At 44.0% G+C, this 19,201-nt stretch overlaps 1 protein-coding gene across 2 annotated transcripts in view; it reads left to right on the top strand.

Moving 5' to 3' along the window:
• Nucleotides 1-19,201, top strand: part of LIG1 (DNA ligase 1) — a 313,956-nt gene that overhangs the window by 227,710 nt on the left and 67,045 nt on the right. For both annotated transcript variants that reach the window (XM_073657816.1, XM_073657817.1), the window contains one exon: nt 1,230-1,301. In XM_073657816.1, the coding sequence (XP_073513917.1) occupies nt 1,230-1,301 (72 nt within the window). The remainder of the gene's footprint in view (nt 1-1,229; nt 1,302-19,201) is intronic.

The following is a 19,201-nucleotide window of genomic DNA, read 5'->3' as shown; positions in this document are numbered from 1 at the left end:
TGAAAGGGAAAAAAATTAGCATGAAATAAAATAATGACAAAAGTGCATTTTTGGTTTTTTCTTCGTGTTTTTTTTCTGGTGTTCAAAGTGCAACAAAAATGACCAGGTATTATTTATTATTTTACAGGTGGTAATTACGGCAATACCAAACATAGGGTTGGATTTTTTTTATTTGTTTTCAACGTTATAAAAAATATATTTTATTAAATATTATAATATTAAATAATAATATACTTTGATAGATCAGACTTACAGATTTTGCATGCAGTTGCTATTTATGCATCAGTGATAATTTACTACTGCAGCTCTGAAGTCACGTCACCCATACTGCAGCCGATTATTGGGCTAGCGACTCTACCCATATAGACTGCACAAAGCGCTGAGCCCGGTAATTGACTGCTGCTCTGTCTACGTGACATCTGCATTGTGTAAACTGTCACCACAGCAGCAATGTACTTTCTTTTTTTTTTTACTACTTTTTTTTAGTGTTCCCTAATAAGACTTGAACTATTAACAGTCTGTTCCAGTCTGAGGAGGCAACAACACTCCAAGGAGGAAATGGAGCTGGAGTGACAGAGGCTTCAGATCTTCAGCCCCATTTCCATATTCATATTGCTGATTTCTCAGTAATGGAGGAACATACTGGCCATGCACAGGTGTTGCTGTACTTGTTTGTGAAAGAGCTACATATGCATATAAATATATAACCTATGCAGAATATAACAGAGGCCTCAAAATAATATAGAAAATTGCAGTTTTATATTTTAAATATAAATACCCATGCTGACATGACTCCTCATGCGCATGCAGATATTTAAAGGGATACTCACCCCTGGTCCCTTTTTTTTTTCCCTTAAGTGGTAGGACATGTATACTGTCTGTTCCTATTTACTGTGGTGTGTTTTGTATTTTTTGCTTTTAATAAAATTGTAAATTTTCTGTATTATTTTGTTGCCTCTGTTATATTCTAAATAGCTTATATGTTCCCTCTTCTGATGGGGCCTTATGTTTTCCTATTCTTATGAGGATTTATTGGTTGTATGTGTGCATATAAATAGTTCAGGATGTAAAGGTCTGCTGACAGATTCCCTTTAAAGATTGTTTGAACTGAACATTGGCTTTGCAGGTTGTTACATGCGCTTATGTGTTTGTGCAGCTGATTTATATTGTGCCCTAACAGTTTCCTTTGACCTATTTATTCTACTTCTTTTTCTCATTGACTCTTGTAGGATGTTGAAGCTTCTGACATAAAAGTCCAGGTCTGTGTGTATGCTTTCGACATGCTGTACCTCAATGGAGAGGTAAGTAATTCACATGGTTTTATCACAAACAGAAAAATATAAAAAGATGTTTATTGGACCATGGACCATTTTGATTGAAAAGCCCTCTTCTCATATCTCACAGATGTCATGTCTTGTCTGCAGGCAATCACTGGCCTCCGTGGTAGTGCCAAGATACAGTACAGACCAAAAGTTAGGACACACCTTCTCATTTAAAGATTTTTCTGTATTTTCTTGACTATGAAAATTGTACATTCACACTGAAGGCATCAAAATTATGAATTAACACATGTGGAATTATATACTTAACAAAAAAGTGTGAAACAACTGAAAATATGTCTTATATTCTAGGTTCTTCAAAGTAGCCACCTTTTGCTTTGATGACTGCTTTGCACACTCTTGGCATTCTCTTGATGAGCTTCAAGAGGTAGTCACCGGAAATGGTTTTCACTTCACAGGTGTGCCCTGTCAGGTTTAATAAGTGGGATTTCTTGCCTTATAAATGGGGTTGGGACCATCAGTTGTGTTGTGCAGAAGTCTGGTGGATACACAGTTGATAGTCCTACTAAATAGACTGTTAGCTGCTTTTTTCTTGCCATAATACAAATTCTAAGTAAAGAAAAACGAGTGACCTTAATTACTTTAAGAAATGAAGGTCAGTCAATTGGGCAAACTTTGAAAGTGTCCCCAAGTGCAGTTGCAAAAACCATCAAGCGCTACAAAGAAACTGGCTCACATGAGGACCGCCCCAGGAAAGGAAGACCAAGAGTCACCTCTGCTTCTGAGGATAAGTTTATCCGAGTCATCAGCCTCAGAAATCGCAGGTTAACAGCAGCTCAGATTAGAGACCAGGTCAATGCCACACAGAGTTCTAGCAGCAGACACATCTCTTCAACAACTGTTAAGAGGAGACTTTGTGCAGCTGGCCTTCATGGTAAAATAGCTGCTAGGAAACCACTGCTAAGGACAGGAAACAAGCAGAAAAGACTTGTTTGGGCTAAAGAACACAAGGAATGGACATTAGACCAGTGGAAATCTGTGCTTTGGTCTGATGAGTCCAAATTTGAGATCTTTGGTTCCACCCACCATGTCTTTGTGCGACGCAGAAAAGGTGAACGGATGGACTCTACATGCCTGGTTCCCACCGTGAAGCATGGAGGAGGAGGTGTGATGGTGTGGGGGTGCTTTGCTGGTGACACTGTTGGGAATTTATTCAAAATTGAAGGCATACTGAACCAGCATGGCTACCACAGCATCTTGCAGCGGCATGCTATTCCATCCGGTTTGCGTTTAGTTGGACCATCATTTATTTTTCAACAGGACAATGACCCCAAACACACCTCCAGGCTGTGTAAGGGCTATTTGACCAAGAAGGAGAGTGATGGGGTGAATCTGAAGAGAACTGAAGGTAACTGGTCACATACTAAGTCACAGTAAACAATGTTTGTCTTTGTTTTCACTCTCACCCCCTTAATCCTTCACTTCTTACAACCGCCCCTAATCCCTACACCTAGTAAGGAACTCTTCATCTCTCCCTCCATTCTCCCCACCCATCTCACCGCCTCCTCAGAGCTATTCCTCAACATACAATCCTTTGCCTCCAAACACAGACAGCCACCTCATGCCCTCTCCTGCTCCCACCTACTAACGCTTTCTCTGCTCCTCCTTACTGCCGGTGACAACTCTCCAAATCCTGGCCCTCCTCACCACATCCCCACAGTCACTTCCACCTCCTACCCACGATCTATCCCAAACTCTCGTAACCCTTCTAACCTTATACCCATCTGCCCAGCCCCCGCTTCCCCAATCCCCCTAACAGGAGCTCTATGGAACGCTTTCTCCGTCTGCAACAAACTTTCCTACATTCACGACCTCTTCATCACCAACAAGCTTTCCTTCCTTGGCATCACTGAAACCTGGCTCACCCCCTCTGACACGGCCTCTCCTGCTGCACTTTCGTACGGCTTATTCCACCTCTCCCATACCCCCCGCCCCACCGGCAAGCACGGTGGAGGAATAGGTTTCCTCCTCTCAGAAAACTGCTCCTTCACCCATATCCCACTGCCGCCCTCCAACTGGCTGTCATCTACCGCCCCCCAGGATCAGCCACCACTTTCTTTGACCACTTCACCACTTGGCTACTTCATTTCCTCTCCATCGACATCCCCACTATCCTCTTGGGCGACTTCAACGTCCCCATTGACACTTCCCTCTCAGCTGCCTCTAAGCTTCTTTTCCTCACTTCCTCCTTTGGTCTTACACACCCACCCACAAAGACGGCCACACTCTGGACCTCATCTTCACCCGCCTCTGTTCCCTATCTAACCTCTCTAACTCACCTCTCCCTCTCTCTGACCACAGCCTGCTTAAATTCTCTTCTCTCTCCTCCCCGGGGCAACAATCCCCACTCCACAAACTTGCATACCCTCGCAGAAATCTCTAACACCTTGACCAACACTCACTCTCCGAATCCCTTCTCCCTCTTACAGACATTAGTTCCTTACATGATGCAGATGCTGCTGCCACTTTATACAACAGCTGCAGCTCTCGATTCGGTCGCCCCCCTGACACATACCAAAGCTCGCACAATCAACAGACAACCCTGGCACACTAGCCTAACTAAAGAACTGCGACGGGCCTCCAGGGTTGCTGAGCGTAGATGGAAAAGGTCCCACTCCAATGAGCACTTCATCGCATTCAAACAGACCCTCACTACCTTCAAGTCCACACTCACTGCAGCAAAACAAACATCCTTCTCATCTCTCATTTCCTCCCTGTCTCACAACCCCAAACAACTATTCAACACCTTCATTTCTCTCCTCCGTCCCCCAGTGCCTCCTTCCTCTCCTCTTATTTCAGCCAAAGACTTTGCCTCATTCTTCAAACAGAAGATTGACACCATCAGGCAAAGCTTTTGCCTAAAGTCCGCACAGCCCCTCCTCACACCTACTCAACCCTCTTCCTCCAAAACCACCTCCTCCACCATTTCTGAAGATCAACTTTCCTCTTTACTCTCCAAATCACACCTCACCACCTGCAAACTTGACCTAATCCCGTCCCACCTCATCCCAAACCTTACCACTATCTTCATCCCAGCCCTAGCCCACCTCTTCAATCTGTCACTAACTACTGGTGTCTTCCCCTCATGCTTCAAACATGCGTCAATCACACCCATCCTCAAAAAGCCCTCCCTTGACCCATCCTCTGTGTCTAGCTATCGCCCCATATCACTTCTCCCCTATGCCTCCAAACTACTGGAACAACATGTCCATTCTGAGATGTCCTCCCACCTCTCCTCCTGCTCCCTCTTCGACCGCCTACAATCTGGTTTCCGACCGCACCATTCTACTGAAACTGCACTGACCAAAGTTACCAACGACCTACTAACCGCCAAATCTAAGCGACACTGTTCTGTCCTCCTCCTCCTAGACCTGTCATCTGCCTTCGACACAGTGGACCATTCCCTCTTACTACACACTCTCTCATCTCTCGGCATCACAGACTTGACCCTATCCTGGATCTCCTCATATCTAACAGACAGGACATTCAGTGTCTCTCACTCACAGACCACCTCCTCATCTCACCCCCTATCTGTCGGTGTCCCCCAAGGTTCAGTTCTAGGACGCCTGCTCTTCTCCATCTACACCTTAGGCCTGGTACAGCTCATAGAGTCCCATGGCTTTCATTATCCCCTCTATGCTGACGACTCACAGATCTACCTCTCTGGACCTGATATCACCTCCTTACTAACCAAAATCCCACAATGTCTGTCTGCTATTTCATCCTTCTTCTCTGCTAGATTTCTAAAACTTAACATTGACAAAACAGAATTCATCATCTTTCCGCCGTCTCATTCAACCCCCCCAACTGACCTATCCATCATAGTCAATGGCTGCCCACTCTCCCCAGTCCATCAATCTCTCTGCCTTGGGGTAACCCTGGACTCTGAACTCTCCTTCAAACCACACATCCAAGCCCTTTCCACTTCCTGCCGACTCCAGCTCAAAAATATCTCCCGGATCCGCACATTCCTCAACCATGAATCTGCAAAAACACTAGTGCACGCCCTCATCATCTCCCGCCTTGACTACTGCAACCTCCTGCTCTGTGGCCTCCCTTCCAACACTCTTGCACCCCTCCAATCTATCATAAACTCTGCTGCCCGACTAATCCACCTGTCCCCCCGCTATTCCCCGGCCTCTCCTCTCTGTCAATCTCTTCACTGGCTCCCCATTGCCCAGAGACTCCAGTTCAAAACCCTAACCATGGCATACAAAGCCATCCACAACCTGTCTCCCCCATACATCTGTGACCTAGTCTCCCGATACTTACCTACATGCAACCTACGATCCTCACAAGATCTTCTTCTCTACTCCCCTCTAATCTCCTCCTCCCACAATTGCATACAAGATTTCTCCCGTGCTTCCCCTCTTCTCTGGAACTCTCTACCCCAACACATCAGACTCTCGTCGACCGTGGAAACCTTCAAAAAGAGCCTGAAGACCCACCTCTTCCGACAAGCCTACAACCTGCAGTAACCACCGCTGCACGACCAGCTCTACCCTCACCTACTGTATCCTCACCCATCCCTTGTTGATTGTGAGCCCTCGCGGGCAGGGTCCTCGCTCCTCCTGTACCAGTCGCTGTCACATTGTGTTCAAGATTATTGTAATTGTTCTTGTATGTATACCCCTTTTTCACATGTAAAGTGCCATGGAATAAATGGCGCTATAATAATAAATAATAATAAATGGGGTGCTGCGCCAGATAACCTGGCCTCCACAGTCACCAGACCTGAACCCAATCGAGATGGTTTGGGGTGAGCTGGACCGCAGAGTGAAAGAAAAAAAAAGGGCCAACAAGTGCTAAGCATCTCTGGGAACTCCTTCAAGATTGTTGGAAGACCATTTCCGGTGACTACATCTTGAAGCTCATCAAGAGAATGCCAAGAGTGTGCAAAGCAGTCATCAAAGCAAAGGTGGTTACTTTGAAGAACCTAGAATATAAGACATATTTTCAGTTGTTTCACACTTTTTTTTGTTAAGTATATAATTCCACATGTGTTAATTCATAGTTTTGATGCCTTCAGTGTGAATGTACAATTTTCATAGTCAAGAAAATACAGAAAAATCTTTAAATGAGAAGGTGTGTCCAAACTTTTGGTCTGTACTGTAAATGACATGAGAACAGAGAATTTGTGATGGTTGTACATCCAAGGGATTCTGACTTTGTTTTTTCCGTCACGTTTTACTTTATTTTTGTGGTAACTTTCAATTAAAACAGTTTGTGTTTTACTTAATGAAGATCAAAAAAATGTGTACATATTTTTTTAAACCAATTTTGGACTTCAGAAAAAAGTAATATTTTTCAAATCTGACATGTGCTCTGGCAAAGCTGTGCAGTAAGTGTGATTCCTCTTTGCCCCAGTGCAGCTTCTGAGATAATCAGTAGGAAATAATAAAGCATGCTACCAAATGGCTTCTTGTGGGCTAATTAACCCATTCTTGCACTTTGACACACTACTATGTATGGATGGGTGCACCAAAGCACACTATGCTGTGCTTGTATGGTGTTCTTACAGCTCTGGCATTAATCCTGACCATTTAACCTCCTGCATGCTACGGTCAATGATGATTGTCATCTAGGTGACAGGTGAAGGCAGGGGTCCCTTTCTCTCATCACCTCCACCACACTCCCAGTGACATGATACTGATGATTGCTATTACTACCCGGAGGTCTAATAATGTTCTCCAGATTTGATAGCACTCAGCCCAATGTTATACTATGATGCAGTGCTGATCTGCAATTTTTTTTTTTTTAAATCAGATCATGCGCACCCATACAAGTCTATGGGTGTGTGTGAAACATCGGACTGCACTCTGTCATCCGAGTGCAGTCCGACTAATGCGGTCAGAGACACTGACTGGAGAAGATGGAGACATTTTGTTCTGTCTTCCTCTCTGATGCGAGAGAATCGGATCACACTCGGATGACACTCGGATCAAACTCTGAGAGTGTTTGAGCCAAGAGTCATTAGCATAATCGGTCCGATTATGCTAATGACTCTCGGCTCAAACTCTTAGTTCTCCGTTTGAGAGAATGTATGGCAGTGTGACCCTGGCCTACCTGAAACTTACTGAAGCCTAAAAAACCTGTTGGCATTAATGCAAAGCATTATACCAGTGCTCTGAGAATTAAAGAGAGCTTGTCATATTGTACATGGACTCCAATCTGTGGACAGCATGGTATAGAGAAGTAGCTGAGCAGAATATTTAGATTTATTGGAAATAACTTGTATTTTATTCTACTTCGGTTGTCTATATATGAATCCATTGGGCATTCCTATTCAGTGACTGACCACGATCTTTACATGTACAGTCATGCTGGGAACACTGTGTCCTATTGAAATACCAGGGAGTTCAGTGAATAAAATGCAAGTTTTACTGAAACTTTTTCTACAAAAATGTGTATCAATCTGATCTGTTCCTCCTGCTCTATAACATCCTGCCCGCAGGTCAAGTACTATTTTCAACAAGACAGGTTCTCTTTAACCCCTTTCTGACATTATACGTAATAATAAATATCTGCGCCCTGGGCCTATTGGACCAGATACTTATTATGACTTCGGTCGCTGTGATTGCATTAAATTTCCGGCATCATCTTACCTTAGAGTAGATGGCGTCGTCATCCTGGGGGGTGTCGCCGTAAACACGATCGCAGTGATTGGCTGTTCAATTGTGAACAGCCAATCACAGCATTTCTCACTGTTTCAGGCAATCGGATTGCGTGAAACAGTGATGTGCAGCCTAGGATCGGTGCTGCTAAGAGCACCGATCCTAAACTGGTGCCTGGCAACGCCAACCCTGGCCACAAACCACTCTGATTGGTGCGATCGCCGATGACATTGGTCACACCAATCAGAGCGCGCCCGCACAGTGACCGGGCGGTGACCTGCCTGTCACCGCCCTGTGACCCCCTGTGCTGTCTGTCCAGGCCCCAGCCAGCTCTGATTGTAGCGATCGATGATGACATCGATCGCACCAATCAGAGTGCCTGACCGTAGGTGACCAGGCGGTTCTATGACCCCATGTAGTGTAGTACCCCAGCCGGCTCCAATTGGTGCGATCGACGATGACATCAATCGCACCAATCAGAGTGCCTGACCGAGAGGTGACCGGCCTGTGACCTGGCTGTCACCATCCTATCACCCCCTGTGACTGACTTGCATCTCCTCACTGTTGGTGAAGATTTGTACAGAGTCGTCACATGTCTGATCTGCACTGTGCTGGGCCTTGTGGTGCCACCGAAGCCTCTGTGACACCACAAGACTTGCTCCGGTCTCTTGCTTCGGTCTACTGCTGCTGCTCGGGTCTGCTCCTGCTCCGGTCTGCTCCTGCTCCGGACTGCTCGTGCGGTAAGCTGCTCCTGATCCTGCTGCTGAAAGAAGAACAGAGAAGACTTTGGTAAGTCCATCTCTGATCTCCCCTCATCCACCCCAATGCCACCCTTCCCATCCCCATCCCCATCCCCCCCCCCTCTTTTTACCCCCCCTTTCTGCCTCAGAGCGCTAATCAGTACTTGATGGCTCGTTTTTTTTGGCTTTTTTTTTTTTTCCATGCTTCCTATAGCAGCCGAGCGCTGACTACATCACTGATAAACGTCTGTGCTCACTGTTTTCCAGGACTTTTTTTTTTTTTTTTGTCCCTGTCCATTCCCCTCCTCCCCACTTTGCACCACCTCCGTGCTTGCATCCAGCCGCCGAGCGTTGATCGGTGATGCAAATCACCGATCATCACTCGTGCTCACTGTTTTATGCTTTTTTTTTTTCCACTGACTCTTTTTTTTTTTTTGTACAAAGCGGTCACACTATCAGGTCGTGCGCCGTGCTGGGCCTTGTGGTCCCACAGATACCTGTGACACCACAATCTCTGCTCCTGCTGTGACAGAAGACATCAGGCAGAAAAAGGCAAGACAACACAACTGAAAGTAGGTTTTTTGATCCCTCCACATCCACCCCAATCCCCTCTCTCCCTCCCCCCGCCCCTCTTTTTACCCCCCTCCTCATCCCCCTTTGTGCCACCAAGTTCTGATCCCTCAAATTTTTGGCAGTTTATTTTTCGTGCTTCCTGCAGCCGCCGAGCACTGATCCATACTCGTGCTCTGTTTGCACCACCTCCGACTGTTCCTTCTTCTTTTTTTTTTTTTTTACCATTCAGAAAAAAAAAGTTTACACCAAGCACACTGACACACACAGACACACTCTAAATAAAGTACTGACACACACGCACCACATAGATAAAAAAAAAAAAAAAAAAAAAAAAAAAATTCCCCGCTAATCCCAAACTCGCTATTAAGCGGAGGAGGCATACGCTTTCCTTGCCTCAGACACTGACCGCGAGGTAGAGGATCCTACCTTTCTTTATTTTTCTGACTCCTCGTTGTCTTCCTCCTCCTCTTCTTCCTCCGGTGCTGCTACGCCACACAGTCGCTCCTGGATAGAAGATGAACCAGCCCCCCCCCCCCCACACTACTGACCCTGTATCGTATGGACCTCGACCCCTGAAAATTATGAGCCACTGATTCCTGATTTTGTAGCAGAATCAAGAATCAAGTTTGACACCACCGGCCTCACAGAAACAGACTTTTTCAAAGTCTTTTTCTCTGAGGATTTTGTAAATCTCATGGTGGGCCAAACTAAGTTGTACGCTCATCAATTTTTGGCAGAAAACAGCACTTTTAAATAATAATAATCTTTATTTTTATTTAGCGTCCACATATTCTGCAGCGCTTTACATACATTATCGGCACTGTCCCCATTGTGGCTCACAATCTAGATTCCCTATCAGTATGTCTTTGGAGTGTGGGAGGAAACCAGAGAACCTGGAGGAAACCCACACAGACACTGGGAGAACATACAAACTCCTAGCAGATGTTGTCCTTGGTGAGATTTCATAATTTTCTAACTGGTCTCCTGTAGACGCAGTAGAAATGATGATGTTTTATGGCCTGGTCTTTCACATGGGGATCCTGAAGAAGTCAGAAGTTCGGCAACACTGGAGTGTTGACATTTTGTATAACACTCCAGTGTTCCACATAGTTATGATCCGGATACGTTTTGAGGCCATCCACAAGTTCTTGCATTACAACGATAATGCAAGGTGTCCTGCACGCGATGACCCGAACTTTGATCGTCTTTTCAAAGTTCGGCCGGTCATTGGGCACTTCAACAACAAGTTTGCTGAAGTATACGTGCCCCAAAGGGACATCTGCGTGGGTGAGTCCCTAATTCATTTTAAGGGAAGGCTTGGATTCCCGGCAGTACCTGCCCAGTAACAGGGCCAGGTACGGAATCAATCTGTATAAACTGTGTGAGAGTACCTCAGGGTACACTCACAAGTTTAGAGTTTACAAAGGGAAGGACTCCTGGATTGAACCCCCTGAATGCCCCCCTGTTCTGGGAGTGAGTGGGAAAATTGTGTGGGATTTGGTGCACCCAATGCTGGATAAAGGTTATCACCTTTACGTGGATAACTTTTATATCAGCATCCCACTCTTCAAGTCCTCTCTGCGCGAGGTACCGCAGCCTGTGGTATTGTCCGCAAAAATCAGAGAGGCCTCCCAAAGACGCTAATTGGCAGATGGTCAGAAGGGGTCAGATCAGAGCCCAATGTAGCGACCACCTGCTGGTGGTCAAGTACAAGGCAAGAGGGATGTCCTTTTCTTGACCACCATACATGGTGATTACTGCACCCTCAGCATTGTACAAGGTTCCACTACACAGGTCGTCCAACCAGACTGTGTAGTGGGGTATAACAAGTACATGGGGGGAGTTGATCTCTTTGATCAAGTCCTCCAGCCGTACAGTGCTTTGAGGAAGGCCAATGTGTGGTACAAGAACCTGGCCGTGCACATCGTACAGATAGCAATGCACAACGCTTTCCTTCTGTCACGATGTGCAGGCCAAACTTCTACGTCGTACCTCCAGTTCCAGGAGGTAGTGATCAAGGCCCTGATATTTGGCAGCGGTGACAGAGCGGGCCCCAGTACTTCCGGAACTGAAGGACCTTGAATCGTACCAGGCCAGCACTTCCCAGGAGAGGTCCCTCACAGCGGAAAACAAAATAAGTCACAAAAGAAGTGCCAAGTTTGTTACCGAAGGAATACTCAAGGACACCATTTATCAGTGCGACAGCTGCCCCGACAAACCTGGCCTATGCATGAAAGAATACTTAAGAAGGTAACATACTTCCAGGCACTACTAAATTAATTTCTGACGTATGACAACCTGACGAACACTACACAACTGACGTAGTGTTCGTCAGGTTGTTCTACACAACTGACGTAAGGCATTGCATTATAAAGTTCAACGATCAGGAATCTGTTCCAAAAAGTGGGCACTTGGTGGGCATTTCCACTGTTTAGGCACATCATGGGCTCTGTAAACGTGACATGACGCCCACAGACCATGCCATCAACGTCTGCATTCCAAAGCGTCACTCCTTCCCTTCCAAGCCCTGACATGCGCCCGAATAGTAGTTTTCTCCAACACATGGGGTATAAGCGTACTCAGGAGAAATTGCACAACAACTTTTGGGTTCCAATTTCTCGTGTTACCCTTGTGAAAATAAAAAAATTGCGGCTAAAAGATATTTTTTTGTGGAAAAAACTTATGCGAAACACTTGGGGGTTCAAAGTGCTCACCACACATCTAAATAAGTTCCTTAAGGGGTCTAGTTTCCAAAATGGGATCACTTGTTGGGGGTTTCAACTGTTTAGGCACATGGCGTCCGCTCTCAATTCCAGCGAGTTTTGTGTTGAAAACGTCAAACGGTGCTCCTTCCCTTCCGAGTCCTGCCGTGCGCCCAAACAATGGCTTTCCCCCACATAAGGGGTATCAGCGTACTCCGGAGAAATTGTACAACAACTTTTGGTGTCCCAATTTCTCCTTTTACCTTTGTGAAAATAAAGAAATTGGGGTCTAAAGTAAAATTTTAGTGAAAAAAAGTTAAATGTTCATTTTTTTCCTTTCACATTCGATTAATTGCTGTGAAGCACGTGAAGGGTTAAACTTCTGGAATGTGGTTTTGAGCACCTTGATGGGGACAGTTTTTAGAATGGTGCCATTTTGGGGTATTTTCTGTCATATAGACCCCTCAAAGTGATTTGAAATGTGATGTGGTCCCCAAAAAAAAAAGTGATTTTGTAAATTTTGTTGTAAAAATGAGAAATTGCTTGTCAACTTTTAACCCTTATAACTCCTTAATAAAAAAAAAAATTGGCTCCAGAGTTGTGCTGATCTAAAGTGTCAGTTATTAACTATTTTGTGACATTTCTCTCTGATTTAACCCCTAGGGTGGTTTGCATGTTAATGACCGCGCCAATTTTTACAAATCTGACTATAGTCACTTTATGAGGTAATACATCTAGAACGCTTAAATGGATCCCGCTCATTCTGAGATTTTTTCGGGACATATTGTACTTCATGATAGTGGTAAAATTTCTTTATCACTTGCTTTTTTTGTGAAAAAATCAGAAATTTGGCGAAAATTTTCAAAAATTCTCAATTTTCAAAATTTTAATTTTTATGCCCTTAAATCAGAGAGCTATGTCACACAAAATAGTTAATAAATAACATTTCTCACATGTCTACTTTACATCAGCACAATTTTGGAACCAATTTTTTTTTTGTTAGGGAGCTATAAGGGTTAAAAGTTGACCAGCAATTTTTCATTTTTAAAATAAAATTTACAAAACCATTTTTTTAGGGACCACATCACATTTGAAGTGACTTTGAGGGGCCTTTATGACAGAAAATACCCAAAAGTGACACCATTCTAAAAACTGCACCCCTCAAGGTGCTCAAAACCCCATTCAAGAAGTTTATTAACCCTTCAGGTGCTTCACAGGCATTTTAGGAATGGGGAACAAAAAAATGAACACTTAACTTTTTTTCACAAAAATGTTACTTTAGACTCGATTTGTTTTATTTTTGCAGGGGTAACAGGAAAAAATGGACCCCAGATTTGTTTTGCAAGTTCCCCTGAGCAAGCAGATACCCCATATGTGGGGAAAAACCACTGTTTAAGCGCATGGCAGGGCTCAGAAGGGAAGGAGCACCATTTGACTTTTTGAATGTATTATTTGCTTGAATAATTAGCGGATGCCATATTGCGTTTAGAGAGCCCCTGATGTGCCTAAACAGTGGAAACCCCCCACAAGTGACCCCATTTTGGAAACTAGACCCCTTAGGGAACTTATCTAGATGTGTGGTGAGCACCTTTAACCCCCAGGTGTTTCACAGAAGTTTATAACATGGAGCTATGAAAATAAAAAATCTAACTTTTTCCACAAAAATTATCTTTTAGCCCCAAATTTTTTATTTTCACAAGAATAAGAGGAGAAAATGGAACCTAAAAACTGTTGTGCAATATCTCCTGAGTACGCCAATACCCCATATGTGGGGAAAATACACTGTTTGGGCGCACGTCAGAGTTTCGAAGGAAAGGAGCACTATGTGACTTTTTGAACGCAAAATTGGCTGGAATCAAGAGCAGATGCCATGTCTTATTTCGGGAGCCCCTGATGTGCCCAAATAGTGGAAACCCCCCACAATTGACTCCATTTTGGAAACTAGACCCCTCAAGGATTTTATCAAGGGGTATAGTGTAGATTTTGAACCCAGAAGTACAACAGAATTTGATAACATTAGGTCATCATATTGAATAAGTTGTCATTAGTCTTAAGCACAAGTGCTCTCTACTTCAGTTTGCATCGGGTACTCGGGTATGCACCATGTATCACGGGTGCTCGAGTCCCCTCCCCGCATGTTTCACGGTTGTTAGACACCCAAAAATAAACATGCGCGGATCGCTGGTGCATAGCAGGTGATCCCAGCAACGTTTTTTTTTTGGCCGCGAAGCATATATGGGGCAGAGACTCGAGCATGTCACTCGAACACCCGCGATACTCAGTGCATACCCGAGCACCCAATGCAAACTCAAGTAGCGAGCACTTGTGCTCAACACTGGTCGCCATATCATCGTCCTTTTTTTTTTTTTTTTCTTTTGAATAAAATCTCAACCCTAGCCTTAGCCCAGCCCTAGCCTTAGCCCAGCCCTAGCCCTAGAGTTTATTTTTTTACGCCGTTCCTCGTGTGGTATAAGTGATTAGACTCAGTGATTCATTTCGGGTTTTTATGATAGACAGCTGCCACACACTAAAAGACGCTTTTTTTTTGCAAAGACTAGTTTTTGCATCTCCATATTTTGAGAGCTATAATTTTTCCATATTTTGGCCGACAGTGTCATGTGACGGCTTGTTTTTTGCTGGACAAGTTGAAGTTTTTATTGGTACCATTTTCGGGCATGTGACATTTTTTGATTGCTTTCTATTACGATTTTTGGAAGCAGACTAAACAAAAGCCAGCAGTTCCGGAATTGTTTTTTATTTATGCCGTTCCGTGTGTGGTAAAATTGATAAGGCATCTTTATTCTTCGGGCCAGTACGTTTACAGCGATACCGCATTCATATAGTTTTTTTATGTTTTGGCGCTTTTACACAATAAAAACTATTTTCTAGAAAAATAATTTTTTTGTATCGCTTTATTCTGAGAGCTATAACTTTTTTTATTTTTTGGCTGATGGAGCTTTATGGCAGCTTGTTTTTTGCGGGACAAGATGACGTTTTCAGCAGTACCATTTTTGTGTACATTCGTCTTTTTGATCTCGTGTTTTTCCATTTTTTGTTTGGCGGTATGATGATAAAGCATTGGTTTTTGCTTCGTTTTTCTTTTTTTTAATACAGTGTTCACTAATGGGGTTAACTAGTGGGACAGTTTTATAGGTCCGGTCGTTCCGGACGCGGCGATACCAAATGTGTACTTTTTATTGTTTTATAATAAATATTATGGTTACAATATATTTTTATTTTTGGGGTATTTTTTTTTTATATTTTTTAAATTATTATTTTATATTTTTTTCACTTTCCTACTCTTTTTTTGTTTTTACTTTTACACATTGTCCCGCTGTGGGACTTTCACTTTTTGCAGCCTGATCAGCTGTATAGCATAGAGAGCAGCAGCTCCCTTTGTCATGCAGCCTGTCAGCGCTGCACACAGGAGAGACATTACTTTGGTCATGCACTGCGAATGACCAAAGTAACTTTCTGCCTCCTGGTGACCCGGATGTTGTCATGATGACATTGGGTCGTCATGACAGCATCTGGGAGCTGCCGCAGACATCGCTGGAGGCCGGAGAGGAGGCAAGTATCGGCGCTTACCTCCCACCTTGCCCCCACAATGCTGCGATCGACTTCAATCGCAGCATTGCAGGGGTTAATGTGCCGGGAGCGGTGCGGGACCGCTTGCTGCACATAGCACCGGGTGTCAGCTGTGACAATCACGCGGCACTGCTGACACGCGGCACCGCTTGTGTGCGGGAGCGATCGCATTATGCGTAATAGTATGTAGCTGGTCCATAAGTCCCAGGGCACAGCTAGCGTATGTACTATTACTGACGTCGTCTGAAAGGGGTTAAGGGCATAAAAATTTAAATTTTGAAAATGTTCAAAATTTTCACTAATTTCCGAATTTTTCACAAATAAACGCTGGTCATATCAAATACATGTTACCATTATCATGAAGTACAATATGTCACGAAAAAACAGTCTCCGAATCAGGGGGATCCATTGAAGCGTTCCAGAGTTATTACTTGATAAAGTGAAACTGGTCAGAATTGGAAAAATTGGCCTGGTCATTAACGTGCGAACAGCCTTGGGGGGGTAAAGGGGTTAAATGTTCAATGATAAGTCTTGTTACTGGGAAAAAAAAAATGTTTGTCATCTTCATGTCCATAATTACATGAACTATCAAGCTGGCATGTCGTGCAACTTTTTCTAAATCCACAAATTGGGTCTCTAATGGGCATGACTAAAGATTAGGGCCACATGCAGGGTGCTAATAGAACAAGGAACAGAGTAACATTAGACAGCTGTCCTTTCACAATGGCAAAAACTAAGCACATGCTGGAACAATAGCATTTTTCACTTTGCAAAATCCATTGCATACTAATTTCTGGGGATCTGTCAAATTGCTCACTTCACCCTTTGATAAATGCTTTCAGGGCATAGTCGCCACAATGGGTTCACTTCAGGGTTTCTTTCATTTTTCCATCCTGAAATCTAGGTGGAGTTTAGCTGTTTTGGCATCTCAGAAGCTCAGCAAGTGCAACATCCAGCACCTGCAACCTATTCCAGACAAATTTACTCTCAAAGTCAAATATCGCACTTTCCCTTTTGAGGCCTGCTGTGTGCCCAGTATTGAACACCCCTGGTCAAAATTACTATTGTTACAGTTAAGCTAGTTGAAGATGAAATTATATCTAAAAGGCCTAAAGTTAAAGATGACACATTTCCTTTGTATTTTAGGCAAAAAAAATTGTCTTTTTTTTTAATTATTTTAAAAATTACAAAAAGGTAAATAGGCCAATGCAATAGTTTGGACACACGTGGAGATTTCTGTGCTCAGATAACTTTGACCAAGGTTTCAGACCTTAATTAGCCTGTTAGGGTTATGGCTTCTTTACTATCAAAGTTAGGAAAGACCAGGTGATGCAAATTTTCCAGGTTTATAAAAGCCCTGCATCCTCTAACCTTGTGTGAAAAACCAGCAGCCATGGGTTCTTCTAAGCAGCTCCCTATCAATCTGAAGATGAAAATGGTGGAGGCCCACAAAGCAGGATAAGGCTATAAGAAGATAGCAAAGCGTTTTCAAGTTGCCCTTTCCTCGGTTCGAAATGCAATTAAGAAATGGCAGCTAACAGGAACAGTGGAGGTCAAGATGAGGTCTGGATGACCAAGCAAAATTTCATTGAGAGCTGCTCGTAGGATTGCTAGAGAGGCAAATCAGAACCCCCTCTTGACTGTAAATGACCTTCAGAAAGATTTAGCCTCTGGGTTGGTGGTACATTGTTCTACTATTTAGAGACGCCTTCACATATATATGGCCTTCATGGTAGAGTCGTCAGACGAAAACCTCTCCTGAATCCTCACTATGAAATTCAACTTCAGAAGTATGCAAACGAACATCTACACAAGCCTGATTCCGTTTGGAAACAAGTCCTGTGGACCGATGAGGTTAAAATAGAACTCTTTCGCCACAATGATCAAATTTATGTGTGGAGGAAAAAAGGCACAGAATTTCAGGAAAAGAACATGTTGCCAACCATTAAGCAATGGGGGTGGATCAATCATGCTTTGGGGTTGTGTTGCAGGGAATGGCACGGGGAACATTTCATGGGTAGAGGGAAGAATGGATTCAATCAGATTTCAATAAATTCTTGATGCAAACATAACACCTTCTGTAAAAAAGCTTAAGTTGAAAAGAGGATAGCTTCTACAAATGGATAATGATCCTAAACACACGTCAAAATCCCCAATAGATGACATCAAAAGGTGCAAGCTGAAGGTTTTACAATGACCCTCACAGTCCCCTGGTCTGAACATCATTGAACATCTGTGGCTAGATCTCAAAATAGCAGTGCATGCAAGACGATCCAGGAATCTCACAGAACTGGAAGAATTTTCCAAGAAAGAATGTATCCCTCAAACATCATCCGATTTTTCTTTTTGTACTTTTTAAAATGTAAAAGATGAAGAATATATAACACACACACACACACACACACACACACACACACACACACACACACACACACACACACACACACACACACACACACACACACACACACACACACACACACATATAATGTATTTATTTTTTTGCCTTAAATACAAGACAGGAAATGTCTTCTTTTCATTTTAGGCCTTTTAGAGATCATTTCATCTCCAACTTGCTTAACTGTTCACAATAAATAGTAATTTTGCCCAGGGGTGCCCAAACTTTTACATGCCACTGTATTGCTGTACTCCTGGGGAGGGGGGAATTGTCCGGAATTGCGGGGTACTTATTAAGTCTTTGAGGGGAAAAATAAGAATATGATTTCCGTTTTTCATGATCCAATTCTATCAGTATGTATTGAACACTTGTGGGGTCAAAAAGTTTTATACCCTCAGATAAATTTTTAGAAGTGATGGGCAGCATGTGGACTCGACACAAAGAGCAACAGCTGCAAGGAGTTTGTATTCTCTTCCCGTGTTTTCTTCTCGTGTTTTTGTGGATTTCCTCTTGGTTCTCCGGTCTCATCACACACCAAAGACATACTGATAGGAAATTTAGATTGTGAGCCTCAATGGGGACAGTGATGTAGTCTGTAAAGTGCTGTGGAATTAATGGCGCTATATAAGCGAGTAAAGTAAATGGACGCTGTTATGCACACGCCCGGGCTAAGCGGCGTGTGCGTGTGATTGGTAGTGACTCCACTGGACCGTGCCGGAGAGTGAATGCCTGGAGGGGCGTGACTAAGTATTCACCCGATCCGACCAGGGTCGCACGACGGCATACGACGCCAGTGCACCAAGGAGGAACCGAGCAGAGGGACCAGGTGCTACTCCAGGACAGACCCCGGACACGGCTGTTGACCCACACAGGGGAATACAGGAACAGGCTGGTAGGCTGGCACACAGACTGGAGGGTATAGGCAGGCACGACTGGTATGCAGGCAGGCGGGTATGCAGGCAGGGGGGTAAAGGCAAGCACAGCTAGAGTGCAGACAAGGCTGAGCAGGGAGGACAGGGCTCTGTTCACACGGAACAGACAGGAAGGGAAAGACAGAGCCAGATACTCACACAGTACTTGCAGAGACAACAAGCAGGAGTTAGGTACGAGTTCAGACTCTGCAGAAAAAGGAAGGGAACGGACATAGAGGCAAAACAGGTAAAGGACAGGAGAGAGTTCAGACTGGAACTGAGTGTACGGAGGAGACCGACACTGCAGAGGGATACAGGAGCGGGTCTGGAAATAC

This window comes from Phyllobates terribilis, unplaced genomic scaffold (genome assembly GCF_046119375.1).
Source record: "Phyllobates terribilis strain yellow unplaced genomic scaffold, ASM4611937v1 Scaffold_12__6_contigs__length_324123572, whole genome shotgun sequence".
NCBI classification, from domain to species: Eukaryota; Metazoa; Chordata; class Amphibia; order Anura; family Dendrobatidae; genus Phyllobates; species Phyllobates terribilis.
The sequence above is the reverse complement of the archived record's forward strand: the minus strand, read 5'-3'. Positions and strand labels throughout refer to the sequence as shown.